The sequence below is a fragment of the Petromyzon marinus genome, chromosome 38 (genome assembly GCF_048934315.1).
Source record: "Petromyzon marinus isolate PM22_M1 ecotype Great Lakes invasive population chromosome 38, UKy_Petmar_22M1.pri1.0, whole genome shotgun sequence".
Classification (NCBI taxonomy): domain Eukaryota; kingdom Metazoa; phylum Chordata; class Hyperoartia; order Petromyzontiformes; family Petromyzontidae; genus Petromyzon; species Petromyzon marinus.
Window position 1 is genome coordinate 876429 of NC_133704.1, and position 14339 is coordinate 890767.

Sequence of the window (14339 nt, forward strand, 5' to 3'; positions counted from 1 at the left end):
TGGAGTTCTGGCCACACCAGCCACTCGGGTAAGGTGCCAGTATAATTCGGCACTCGCTAACAGTATTTGCCCCACTAGTTTTGTAAAGGCTATGTGGAGGATCGTTGTCTCTGAGTATAGATCGCTAACATCTCGGCCAAAAGTGTTGTCTCTCTGTTGTCAAATTCTGCTTAACTTCCCTTCTGTCTGCATCACCATCCAATGATCTCCTCTCCCGGTTGTTGTTCTCTCTTAGAACTCAACACCGGGGCAGCTCAGCACCGCTACCGTTCTAGTGGAGACAGCACCCTGTTAATTCCCACCACTAGCTCTTGCAAGAGCTGGGAGTACCCACACTTTACCCCACCACACGCGACCTGCGAGTCGACGAACTGTGGTTGAACCCATTTATCCTGCTCGGTGGACAGAGGCGGCAGGGACGGGGGGCCGATTTAAAACTATAAACTACTATCAACTATTTTTATTTGACCAGGTAAGGCCAACCGAGCTATATCGCTCTTTTTGAGAAGCGACTTGGCCACAAATGAGAGCTCAACAAAGTGGCTTACCACGTGAAAATGTCTAGCAGCCAAATACTCTAAATGCACGTTAATTATAAATATAGAGGGAAAAACCGGAGGACCTGGAGAAAAATCCACACGACCATGGGAAGAGAGAACACGAAACCTCCAAATATACAGGTATCGTCAGGGTTGGGATCGAACCCACGACCTCCTGTATACCGGGCAAGGTAGTTCACATCTCGCCACCGTGGCGCCCCTTAAGAAACTTGCCCCCATTGTTTGAACTGCCACACCGGGAGGTAGAATAGAAGCGGTGGCCTCTGGACCACGACTCCAGTGCGCCGCTCACCGCCACACCGCTGCGGCAGCGTCCTGGGGCTGCTAATTGAGACAAACGCGGCACCCCACGTTCATCTGAGCACCACTCAACTTTAACTCCCATTTGTCATCGTTACCTCCCTCCCTGCAACCCCCCTCACCCACCCGTAGACGTGCGCCACACAGCTGGCTTGCCTTCGGAAATTCGCAAACATTTCATTTATGTGCAAATGTAAAGTACCCCGACGAAAAAAAATACCGACGATAAGCGCTCATGAAAAAAAAACGGCAGTAAAATTACTTTGAGAGATAAATAGAAATGGGCAGATACAGGCTACTTGGCAGCTCTCGGCACAGGTGCGACGGCAAAACGGGACAGCCATTGGTGGCCGGGTGGCCCGGGGGGAATTCATACTGGCTGTGTCAGAACACTGAGCCTGGCTGGCACCGCTGCGATGCTGGCTTAGGGGTTAGGCTTGTTAAACAGTAACCACAGGAAGAATCGGTTACAGGTTCCAAAATTCAGCAACCCAGTAACCGTTTCCAGTGAAATGTGAGCAATGAATACCGCTAAGTGGCACGCGTGAGCCAACAAATGGCCTGTGCCATGGCATGGTACATTTGCCCAAATTTCCCAGTTAAACGTTAAAGGTGCAGCCCTGCAATGGCTTGGTTGAGCCACTGCTGGTAGAAAGGATCTCTACAAGACAGCCCGCCCCCGCCCAGAGGTATTGTTCTGTTTAACACGTAGGCTTTCGCGACCAATATCACCCATAAGAGGTTTTTGTTGGGTTAGACTGCGTAAATATAATCAAATAATGCATTGTTTAAATGCAAGCCTATACAGGCCACCATACTTCAATAGGGATTACCGTTGATCCGGTTATGTTAATACACACAATGGACAGGAAGGACAAGATCAAACGGCTCACGTAATCCCAATGCATAATGTACGTTAACTTATTAATTCCCCCCGCCCCCCCCCCCCCACTTTGCGCAAGGAGCGCAGAAGTGTGGTCACCACATCTACGCCTCGATATAAGGAACGAAACAGGTGCACTTCCCCACAAATCTGGCTGTCGCCTGATGAAGCTGGTTGTAATTACTGGCAAAACGTCGTACTCAGATTGTAAATGTTGTGGCTTGGCTCTCCAACACACCGGTGTGCTGTACTAGTGACAAATTGGCCACGTTCTGTTTACATGACAACCCTTACTAGTTGGCTGTGTCGGGTTTTAACGACATATTTATATATTTACGCGATCTTATCCCAAAAAAACCTCTATCATAGATGGTATTTGTTCTGCTCGTGTGGGAGTACCCACACTTTACCCCATGACACACGACCTGCCGATCGACAAGTTCAGCGTTGTTGCCGCGACGCTGTTGCGGCAGCTCCCTTCGTGACTCAGTGAACAAGCTACGACTGTCACGAGACGTTTCACCGTGCGCGGCACCGGTAACGGAAACCAAAAACTTTTAACCACTCTGGTTCAACTCCACCTGCTGGCCGCCTCCAATGAAACTGTATTCCCAGGTGCAGCGAGCTGATGGCCTCATCTCGCTCATCAGGAACCGCATAACGTATGTGTATGTGTAGTGACATCGCGGGATGTCACTGTGTGGTGCCGGCCCCAGAGAGGCACGGCGTGCGATGTAACCACATCACGGACACCACTTGGATGTGGGTGCAGTACCGGCCCTAGAGGGGCTCGGTGAGCACTGACTGGGAGTGCTGGATGGCACCACGCTCTGCGTGTAGTGGCGGCCCCTACAGGATAGGGTGTGGGAGTGCCGGCCATGGAAATGGGGTTACTATAGGCCGTGGCAATCTGGTTTAACCCGAGGACACGTGACCGGTTAAGTCTACACAGGGGCCCCAAGTGGGGGCTAGGGGTGGTCACGTGCCAGGGTCGAGATCCTGCTCGAGGGTTCTTGAAGGTGGTTGTGGCTAAGGGCAGGGCCAGCCACGCCGCAGAGGATAGAAGCCGGGTCCCCCAGAGGGACCGGCGTTGTTGTTCATCCTGAAGAAACCTTCCTCCAACGCATGGACCTGGACCCAAGCTGTGGTCCGGTCCGTTGTAGCTAGTTACGGTGTGATTAGTGTAGTAACTAGTGTAGTAACTAGTGTAGTTAGCCTGGTGGTCACCACCTGGCTAACTACACCAGTTACGTTGTAATTTGTGTAGTTAGCCTGGTGGTCACCACCATAGGTTGTTATTCTGTTAAGGGGCAGTTACCCCGTTTGTTGGTGTTAATACATGTGTTGCCTCCAAAGAGTACGTCTGCGACTCAGTTGAACTCACTACATACTTATGAGTATGTATGTGAGGGAGTGGTAGCGTAGCGGTTGGCGTGCAGCGCTACGAACTCGGCGACCCGAGTTCGATTCCTGCTCATGGCCAACACCAGTGAAAATTATCTGAAATGGTCCTGGGCCTCCCCTAGGTCGACTTAGCCTCAAATGAGTACCTGGTGTGGTGTTTAAACATCACCACTGTTGAGACAAAGGCGGCCAGGCATAGTGCTGGCCACCTACCCCCTCGTGTGCCGTGCTGGCCTTCATAGGTACTAGTTAACAGCACTTGTCCGAACAGTATTTTAAGGCTACACGGGGGATCTTTGTCTTGGTATGTTGAACTTCGTTGTAGCCAACCGTGCTAATCAGACATGTGAGGGAAGGACAACAAACTAATATCACATCTCAGTTTTCATTATTGAGGAACACATTTAATTTAATTGACATGCACAGAGCACTACAGGGCATTCACGAGTATTTCTGCGACATCAACTTCCACAGCCATTCCCAGACCGGGAGTTAAAGTTACATCAATCTCTCTGTAGCGATGCGAGCGTAAGAGAAATGTAATCATTCTTTCTATTCCACCTCCTTTGTCGATCCACTGTTGGATGAGAGCCACCCCATGCGATGTCTGTTGTGTGGGTTGTTTTTCCATAATGGACTATTTTGGGGATTGTGTTTGCTGTTGTTTTCCTCTCTTGCCCAAGCTTGGGCATTGATGTACTTATGCAATTTGAATGTAAAAACTGTATTTATGTATAGTGACACGTTTACCTTTCCTATACTTTACACTACTATCGTGTTTTTGCATTGTTTGTTGTTGTAACTTTCTGACCTGCCCCGACTGGACATCTGTGAAAAAGAGCACCATAGCCCATTGGATTCCTCCAGGATGAATAAAGATTCTGATTCTGAATGGACGATGCTGGTCAGAGGGTGGCCACGCAGAGCCCTGCACTGTGACCACCCTGGTTATCCACCAGGCCTGCCGACACCGCCGTTCCAAACCCCCACTTGGCAGTGATCCCTCCATTCTAGAGAAGGGCACCCTCTGAAGCGTTCACCTACTGTGTACACTCCCTTGCCGTGAGAGTTCTGACAGCTACGAGATGACGAGGAGTAGTACAGGCAGTACAGAAAGTAGCTTCCTGAGCCAGCTGCATGGGCTCGAGTGTTATCTGCCTGGATGCGTGGGTTTTTTTCAATTCCAGCTTAATAACACGCAGGTGTGCAACATTGCACGTTGCACATAAGCTCCCGGCCTTTACCAGAACACCAGTTTAAAATAACTGAACGTGTGTGGCCATGTTGCCGTTTACAGCCACCGACCCTGGGGGTGTAAAAAATGCATGGCCGTCCCAACAACAAAAGGTGGCAGTGAGACAAAGACAATTGTGGACCGGATACCATTCTCATATTAGGACTCCTCAATACAGTAGAGTCTGTTTTCCTATAACGTGGCGGTAGTTGCGGTCCTGAAGAACACAGCGTAATGCAAAAATCGCGTTCTAAAAAATAATATATAATGTAGGGTAAAGCAGAGTCCACGATAGCACGTCAGATGCGTACGCAGGCTGAACAAAGACTGAGGCGCGTGGGCAGCATCGAGAAGCATCCAGCAGCATCCCACCTTGTGTGATGATGCTACGCCGAGACAGCCCGTATCACCGCTTATTCCCACTTGCGCGACGTTATTCTGTTCACTCGATCACGTTATATCCAATTCGCATCCGCGTTATAAAAAATGCGTTCCCTAATACATTCATCACGTATTCAATTCGCGTTAACACCACACGTTAAAGTAGAACAGGCTGTACAGTCATCAATGTTTGCTGCAGCCCGATGCCTCTGGAAGTAGAATTCAAAGTCCCTCACTAAGCAAGAATTGGACAAAGATCCCAAGGCAGAGCCTCTCTCATGCAGAACCCTTGGGGCTCGGTGAGGCGTTGGAGTTGAGGGCCCCGACCGTGACCACAGACTTATGTCCTTCAGTCTGCGTTTGGTCACAACTCCCACTGCGGCCAATTTGCGTGCAGTCCGGCTTTGAACCAGCACATGGTGAGGGCGGTGAGGGTGGGCAGTGAGGGGTGAGGGCGAGGGGTGAGTGGTGAGGGTGAGAGGTAATGACGGGCAGTGAGGGAGGATGGTGAGGGCGGGGGTTCGGGGTGGCGAATTTTGGTCATAAGCGGCCGACACGGTGACATCCCGAGTATGCATGTGCGCCATACGGCGCGGCAAAGCAAACACCGTTTAAAAACGAATGCGGTATTGCACATCCGCATTTTTGATGATGATGATGATATTCTTATTCTTGATGTTGTTTGTCACAATCTCCTGTTTTCACGAGGCCCAGTCTTCGCTCCTTTTAGTGGCCACTCAAATATTAATCACGACATCGCAGACGCCCACTGTGGTTAACCCGGCTACGAGCAGCAACAGTAGCAGCAGTAGCAGCAGCAGTAGCAGCAGCAGTAGTAGTAATAGCAGCAGCATGAGCAGTTGTAGCAACAGTAGTAGTAATAGCTGCAGCAGTAGTATAAGTAGTAGCAGTAATAGGAGCAGCAGCAGTAGAAGCAGCAGTAGTAGTAGCAGTAATCGTAACAGCAGCAGCACCATCAGAACCCTCATTTCCCCACCAAAGCAGTAGCTAAGTAATCATATCACCATCAATCATGACCTATCCACTGTTGGATGAAATCCTCCCCAAGCCACCGCCATCTCTCACGGTTCTGCAATGCAACAATCCACCTAACGCCTACACACAAGTTGATGTAATTGCTGCATCACCACGCTGGACATACCCTTATTTTGATGCGGCGCTGACGTCAGTCTAGAGCGCCGATCGCCACCCCATCTCGTCAAAGCCCACTTACTTCTCCCAGCAGTCAGCGTGATGTCTCTAACGTAAACGCGTCCTCAGATCCAAAGTTGTCCATCTGTCTCTCAATGCAATCCTAATGCTGCGTCTCTGCACGCTCCTCTTTGCGCCCTTTGCAGCTGCTGCTGCGTTGCCTCTGCCAGTGTTCGTGCATCTGATCGGTATGTCGCGGCAGGTTTTGCGCGACGGTTAAATTACTTTCTTCCTCAGGGCTCGCTGTCAACACAGAGGTCGCGCGCAATACGCTCGTTCAACAACTGCAGGCATCCGGGACTGAGAGTGCCTCGGGCAGGTGTTGAAGGCGGTCCCGGCATCGAACCGGACCAACGACGAGAAGCGACGGAGCGATGTTGCCGACCGCCTCTCCGCGAAAAATCGAGCGCGGCTCAGTGACGAACGTGAGAGAGCAGAGAAATCCGGCAGCAATGGGATCTAAATCTAGGTCACAACCGAGGATGGTTTAACCACGTGATTAAACCGTGCACAATGGTGTACATTGTTACTGGAATTGTGTGTAGATAAATATATAAATATATTCGGGTCCCCCGGAGGTACACTGGACGTGGCATGAGCGGGGGATTAATTTCTCACCGAGCGTTTTCCAGCTCGCCGGAGCGGGCGGCATGTGGGGCCACGGCAGCCACGGGCGTAGCGAGAGGTAGAGTGGACGCGGTGCGAGCAGGGCGCCTACCGGGGAAGCTGAAGGAGCTGCTGGCGGGGCCCGTGCGCGGGGAGTTGCACGGCGTGGAGCTGGGGGTACAGGAGCCGGCGGACGATGGGGGTGATGAGGCGCATGATGACGCGGCGCTGCCGCCCGCCACCGGCTGCTGGTAGGGGATGGGCGCCCGCTCCTACACAGGCAAAAGGTCCCCCGTGTAGCATTTGACAGACTGTCGGGGGCGAGTGCTGTTGGCGAGTATCTATTATTAATATTGCCACGCTCGTTTGCCCATGAAAGTCTCGATGAGTTTCAAGACTCATCGAGGGTCATGGCAGGATTTCGCAGTACGAGGCGATGTTGCTGTGCTGTGAATCCAATTGAGCAATTCATGGTTTTCAGCATTGGGATGTTTGGCCAAGACCAGTTATGTTGTGTGGGTTTTGGCTATGGCAGAAAATCGGAAAACTCAGAGAAAACCCATGTAAAACAGGGAGAGAACATACAAACTCCACAAACTCTCATTCACAAAGACTCGCACACACACGCACCGTATAGGCCTAAGCAGACTGTTGGGGCAAGTGCTGTTAACGCGCATGGCACATGAGGGGTTGGGTAGCCAGCACCACGCCTGGCCGCCTTTGTCCCCGAGTAGTGATGTTTACACACTGCACCATGTATGCATTTGAGCCGACCTAAGGGAGGCCCAGGACCGGTTAAAATAATCGTCACAGGTGTTGGCCGTGAGCAGGAATCGAACTCGGGTGACAGCGCGCTAACCGCTACACTATCGCTCACTCTCACTCTGCGCAACAATGGGAGACCTAGTCAGGAATCTAACTCAGACACTCCTCGTCAAGAGGCCGAGCGCTACCGCCACGCCGCCGCCACCCAGGAGCCCACGAAGGGCGGCACAGCGCAGCCAGGAGGCGGCGGTAGTGGCGGCGGTGGTGGTGCGGCGCGCACCTTGACTCGCGAGGGGAAGTTGATGGTGCGCGTGCCTGAGAGGCCGGTCCCCGACGGTGGGGGGGTCTCCCCGCCGCCGGGGTCCACGCCGTTGCCGGACGCCTTGATCCGCGCCGGCAGCGAGTTGTGTTCGTACGCAAGCGTGTTCGCTGCACACACACAAATCACCACACACACACGTGCATGCGTGAGTGTGGGCGTGTGCGTGCATGCGTGAATGTGTGTATGTTAATGTGCGCATGTGTGTGCATGCGCGAGTGTACGTGTGTGACTCTCACGTGGGAAAATGAGGATCTGGCACGAGGGAGCATTTTTCATGCACTTGTTGTGACACTGCAGCCTGCGCCCACATGCACAGAAACAAAGACAATCACACACACACCCGAACGCACACACATATATGCACACATACACAACAGATGAAACGATCCCCCGTATAGTCTTAAAAGACTGTTGGGGCAAGTGCTGTTAGTGAGCACCTATGAAGGCCAGAACGGTACACGAGGGGGTGGGTGGCCAGCACCACGCCCGACCGCCTTTGTCTCCCCAGTGGCAATGTTTACACACCGCACCAGGTACTCATTGAGGCTGTGTCTACCTAGGGGAGGCCCACGACCGGTTTAGATCATCTTCACTGGTGTAGGCCATGAGCGGGAATCGAATACTGGTTGCCAGTTTCGTAGCACAGCGCGCTAACCGCTAAACTACCACTCCCCACAAGCGTAAACACACACGCACACACATACACAACAACAAATATACAAATATGCCCTGTAAAGCCTCGAACGGACTTTTGGGGCAAGTGCTGTTGTCGAAGACCTATGAAGGTACATGAGGGAGGGCGGGTGGCCAACACACACAGATTCCCATTCGACAAGGACGTCTAGAGGCTGCTGCTGATTTTCGTGGGGGCCACAAACAGCTGTGGGGAGAACCAGGCTGGCGGCCCGGGCACACCGCCAACGTATCGTGCCGGCCTTGACGGGCGCTCCGAGTCAAACTGCGAGTCAAAGCATCTCCAGGCTCTCGGCCTGGAGATTACAGGGCGGTCCTCGGCTCTCCTGGAGCACATTCCAGGAGAGCTGGAATGTGCAGAGGGATAAATTCCACATTCCGATGATGGGGAGCAGGAATGTCGACTTTCCGCAAACTGGTCCTCATTATACGAATCCCTTAGCGGACGATACGGTTCGAAACGCCAGCATCAGAATGCACACGGACAGCCTCCGTGTCACGAGTAGGTGAAACGGACGCACCGATTCGTCTGCGACAAAAAAGCTCGTGCAGGCGCTTGTCAACCCGACAAAAGCACGATGGCTATTGTTGAACGCAATAGCCGATGATCGGACGCCGCGACGGGCGGGCCGGGATTTAAACCCAGGTCGCTGGGAATGTAGCGCACGCGTGAGAGTGTGGGAGCGTGCGCTCACGCGACGGGGCGGGTGGCGCCTGTGTTTTTTTAAACGATATTCGAATGACAGCAAACGCCCCATTGAGATGATTGTTTTCGCTAACAATTTTAAAAATGACTTGAGCATCCAGCAGCAGATGTGCCATTAGCTCCCTGACAGGACTCCACAGATTGCAAATAAATATAATTACAAAGCAGCCACATCACTCGTGGCTTAATTGGGTTGTTAGCAATATGCGACTCATTTTTGCTGCCAAACAAATTAAGGCAACGAGCGCAAATTTGACGGCGCACTCTGCATTACGATCGTCTAATGAAGCGCTCTTGACGAGTGAGAAATCCACAAAGGGTGGAAATGGCCCAAAAATTATAACAAAGATTAAGAAGGGAAAGGAATAACGAGGACATTCTGCAGAGCGCTGCCACCGCTGCCACCGCCGCCACCACCGCCACCGCCGCCGCCACCGCCGCCGCAAGGGAGTTGGCTGGCGGCAGCAGCGCCGGCACGCCGCACCTGCCGCCCGATTTGTTTCCGATGCCGTGGGTTCGCCTTTGCTGCTGTCCCTCTCAACTCCTGCAACGGCTCGATACGCCCCTCTTTAATCGAGTTGGGATTTACAATAAAACAAAGACAGCCCTGGGGTTGATATTAATCATACTACCTTCATTTTATATCGCCTCATTCACGCTTATAGCATCCCATAACGCTATACATTAATTATATATAAGGACCAAATCCCACATACAGCCACTCCGATTAGCACGGATGGGTATGTACGGTGCGAAAGAAGTTCAACATCCAAGCAAATAAAAACACTACTACTACCAAGCACTCACATGAGCAAGTGCTCATTTATGGCTGGGTCTACCTAGAGGGCCGAATGTTATGGTCAATCATCCCACCGGTCTCACTAGTATTCAAGGGAAGTACAAACTAGTGCTGGGGAGGGATCTTCACTGCTGATGGCTGATAACCAATGATGGCAATTCCACATGTCTACGGCAGTATCGCTCTTTTGAATGTTAGCGACATCAGAGGAACGACGGTAATGGTAATGAGCGGGCATTTAACGACTCGTCCCCTCCCCCCAGTGCAGCTTGAAACTTAACGTTATTACCGCTAATTAAGCACCTCTGAGCAAACGCGCGCGCTGGGAAATAGCGGCGGGACGCGTGCGTATGCGTAAGTTTTTTTTCCCTCGTTCAGGGTGCGCCTCGCCGCTTCAACACGCCGAAGCGCTACCGCTGCCCGCGGTGCGCGTCCACTCACTGGCAGTTTTTGCAGCGAACTCCGAACATGATGCCACGCTCGCACACGCTGCAAACCTCCGAGCGCCACCACGTCTTGGTGGTGAACCTGGCGGAGGCACGGGGGAGGTCGGGGCGGCAACAGCAGCAGCAACGACAGCAACGGCAGCGTGAGCAGGGTGCAAGCTCGCGCGACCAGCGTTTGCCAGTGGGTGAACGTCGGCCAGATCGAGGTCGCGACCTGGCGGTCACCGATGGCGCAACCGCACGGCAAACGCCCCTGAAGGGCCGCTCGTCATCACGGTTCCTCCACCAGAGTTTCAAGCCTCCCCTCTGGCTTTCATCCTTCAGGAACAGCTCTGTCTTAGGCCGGCATCTTCCATCAAGTCTTGCCCCTCATCTCACGATAAACGTATGCATCGCACGCTCCCAGTAGACTCGCAGTTAACAGGAGTGTCACTAAGTTTAACTCTGCCGGAGAGGGCTAAGGCGAGATAGGAACAAACTGAGAATAAAAAAATAGATTGTATAAATGTAATCGAAAATGGCAAATAAAATGAAAAAAACAATGCTGCAGGAACAACAATTCTGTTTGCAGGAGAGGCAGTCAGAAGTCGTTATGGAAAATCGAACCATCCCAAGACTTGGAGATACATTTTATGCAACAAAAGTCGCACTCGCCACGGTCAAGCAGCAGGCATAGCCACGAGTGGCCACATCCTTACGCTCGTTACCCAGCAAAGCCTCACCGAGTCTTTGTGAGGAGAGCCCCGCCAGGTTTTACGTAGTTGTGGGGAGGTGTTGCTTCTAATTGAGTACTACGCACATCATATTTTATAACAGCCATAACTACAAATTCTATATGGACAAATGACACTTCCAAATTCACAGCGACAAATATGGCTGGAGCTGACATCAAGCACAGCTGACATCGGCCTATGCCGTGACTAGAAAGCAATGTCTAATGTGTTTGGCTTGTGACATTGCATCTTGTCTTTTTCCCCAATTCTCTTCGGACCGTGATATCGGGCGGTGCGCCCTGGGAATGGGAATTCATTTGGAGGGCTCCTTTGCACACCTCTTCAAGTGGCCTCTTCATCGGCACAGTAGGGGGCGGCGCTTCCAAAAATGTCCTCTCCTTGTCTTCATCTCTCCCACCTCAACTCTCTTTCACCTCATTGCAAATTCTCTTCCTCTCCTCTAGCAAACTCCGGATCGTTCTTCTATGTCCCCTCACTATTGTCCTCGCTTATGTTACTCTCATTATCTCCCTTGCTCACTCTCTCCTCCTGTCTCTCTCTTTCCATGCTACTACTCACAGCTGCAAGCGAAGACGCCAAAGGAGGCTGATTCGAGTCGTGACTCTGACGCTGCCGCCAATGTGTGTGCTGACCTGCACAGTGACCACATCCAACACTCACGCAACACTCACGCAACACTGACACTCAACACACAATACTAGCACGCAACACTCACATGCAACACAAACACTCCCACTCAACACTCACATTCAACACACAACACTAACAAGCAACACTCACACTCAACACACAACACTAACACGCACAACACTCACACGCAACACACAACACTAACAGGCAACACTGACACTCAACACAACACTAAGAGGCAACACTCACACTCAACACACAACACTAACAAGCAACACTCACATGCAACACTCACAACACTCACACTCAAAAGTCACACCCAACACTAAGACTCAAAACACAACACTGATACACAACACTCACAATCAACACTCACACAACACTCAAGCAACACTCACGTAACTTTCAACACTAACACCCACGCAAAACTTAACATTCACCACTCACGCAACAGTCACACTCACCACTCACTCAACACGCACGTGACACGCCACTGCCCCTCCCCTACTACCCGACCACACACACGGCCGTCCCGGTGCCTTAACGCGACCCCTGACCCTGTCCGGTGCAGCCCCTGACAGCCTGGCGAGGGACACGGGGAGACAGGGAGACAGAGCAAGGTGACATCGCCACTCGCTAATGAGCCGGCGCGAGTGACGATCCATCCACGCCCCGTGACCTCCCGTCCTGTAGGCACTGACACAGCAGCCCTCCCACACCCGCCAGCTCCCAGCGGCCTTCACTGGGCACCGAGATGTCGCGTTTCACCGACGGTGACAAGGATGCTGCTGATGGCTCAGCCCCTTCCCACCCACTTATAGCTGCATATCAGGTAAAGGCGCAGCCCTTGCAATTGCTGGCTCTCGTCACTCTAGAGAGCCCCTATGGAGAGTGTTTGGTCTACTCTTCCACACGACCAGATGTTTTGGAAGAGGTCAAAGTAGCCACAATTTACCCCGCGTGACCCACCGATCGACTTTACCGTGGTGAACCAAATTACGCTGCTGGGCGGGACAAAGGTGGTGGGGAGGATTTCAGAAACCCCCAAACCCCCGCCCCCATTGCTTCAACTGCCGTTCCTGGAGATGAAACCGAATCGGTGACCTCGGGATTGCCAGTCCGGTGTGCCGCTCCCCACCACTCCACGGTGAGCAGCGTCTCAAACTGCGGGTGCCATCGTGTTTAACACGAACGCCGGAGGGGAGGGAGAGAGAGAGGGGGAGGGAGGGAGGGAATGGAGGGAGGGGGAGGGAAGGAAGGGAAAGAGGGGGAGGGAGGAGAGGGAGGGGAGGGAGGGCCCCTCCCGGGACTCTGCGCATAAATGATCATCATGATTGAGCACTGGGGTCGGAGCCGTTGCGCGCAGATACGCGGCGTGAGAGCCGGGGCGGAACGTGCCGCGCACCGGCGTTGGTTTAACCGCGACCGCGTCACGCCCCGCGGGAGCTCGCGCCGAGGGAGCCGTCATGGAGACGCCGGGAGAGTTGCCCACTGCGGGGGGTGGGGGGGGGCTCCCAGGGTGCGGACGAGGGGCAAGGGGAGCAGTGCCGCTGGCGGGCGAGTTGGCGGGTGAAGCTTGAGGGGGGGGGGGGTGGCGGTCGAGTGAGGGTGGAGATGGACGCACACAGGGAGAGAGAGAGAGGGAAAGGGAGGGAGTGAAAGGGAGAGAGAGAGCGAGAGAGAAGGAGAGGGCTGATGAGGCGAGAAAGGTCACAGAGGCCCTGGCAGGGAGTCGCAAAAGCAGTGACGATGAAGGAGTTGAGGTAGAGCTGATGGATACGTGAGCGAGCGAGCTCAAATCAAACTGGCAGGATGGCAGTGGCACCGTAGTGGTAAATCTCATGCCTCACAGCAAGAAGTGCCTGTTTTTCGTACATCCCTCTCCCTGTCCTCTAGAGTGTGAGAGTGAGTGTATGGAGGTTGTATTCTCTCCCCCTGTTCTGCCTGCAATTCCCAGGGGGTCTCCGGTTTCTTCCCATTGCCCACTACTCCAAACACTTGGCAGGATCCTCCTGAATAAGAGTCTTGGAACTCAGGTGAGGATTCCTAGCAATTGTTTCTTGCTGTGGTTGTCCCACCTGATGACGGACGCTTGTGTTGCACCCGAAACGTCGTGATTTAATTTATTTTATACCTACGTGACTTTACCGAAAAAACCAAAGAGTATGATTCCTAGGTAAATAATATAATAATACATTATCGTGCAAGTTAATAACATGAATTAGATAATGCATCGGTAAACTTGGCAATTACAATTGAGTGGCTTGCTGTGTAATTATCATCAATATGTGAATGAGTGAGGTAATAAAGAAGTTAACTGAATGATAAATTATGAATCAGTGATTACATGAATGACAGAATGATTGAGTGAACTGAATGAGTGAGGAAATGAGAAAAATAATGAGACTGAATACATGAAGGATGGAGGGATTAAGTAAATTAATTAGTGATTTGCATAATAATTGGCGATTACGTGAATGAACACAAGAATGAATGAAAAGCAACTGAATAAGTGATTGAATTAATGACTATGCGAATGAATGAGTGAATGAGTGAGTGATTGAAAGAGAGGTGCAGCCACCTGTGCTTGATGGAGTTGACGAGGTCACGGCGATGGTTCTGTGGGGACCAGCGCGGCACGCCCAGTGAGTCTGTTGTACAGAG

At 52.2% G+C, this 14339-nt stretch overlaps 1 protein-coding gene across 7 annotated transcripts in view; it reads right to left on the minus strand.

The window, feature by feature from the left end:
• Positions 1 to 14339, minus strand: part of LOC116950294 (kinase suppressor of Ras 2-like) — a 136693-nt gene that overhangs the window by 45957 nt on the left and 76397 nt on the right. For all 7 annotated transcript variants that reach the window (XM_032968004.2, XM_032968005.2, XM_076072483.1 and 4 more), the window contains 5 exons: positions 14257 to 14326; positions 10307 to 10393; positions 7904 to 7965; positions 7626 to 7774; positions 6693 to 6852 (listed from right to left, as the gene is read on the minus strand). In XM_032968004.2, coding sequence (XP_032823895.1) covers positions 6693 to 6852; positions 7626 to 7774; positions 7904 to 7965; positions 10307 to 10393; positions 14257 to 14326 — 528 coding nt within the window. The remainder of the gene's footprint in view (positions 1 to 6692; positions 6853 to 7625; positions 7775 to 7903; positions 7966 to 10306; positions 10394 to 14256; positions 14327 to 14339) is intronic.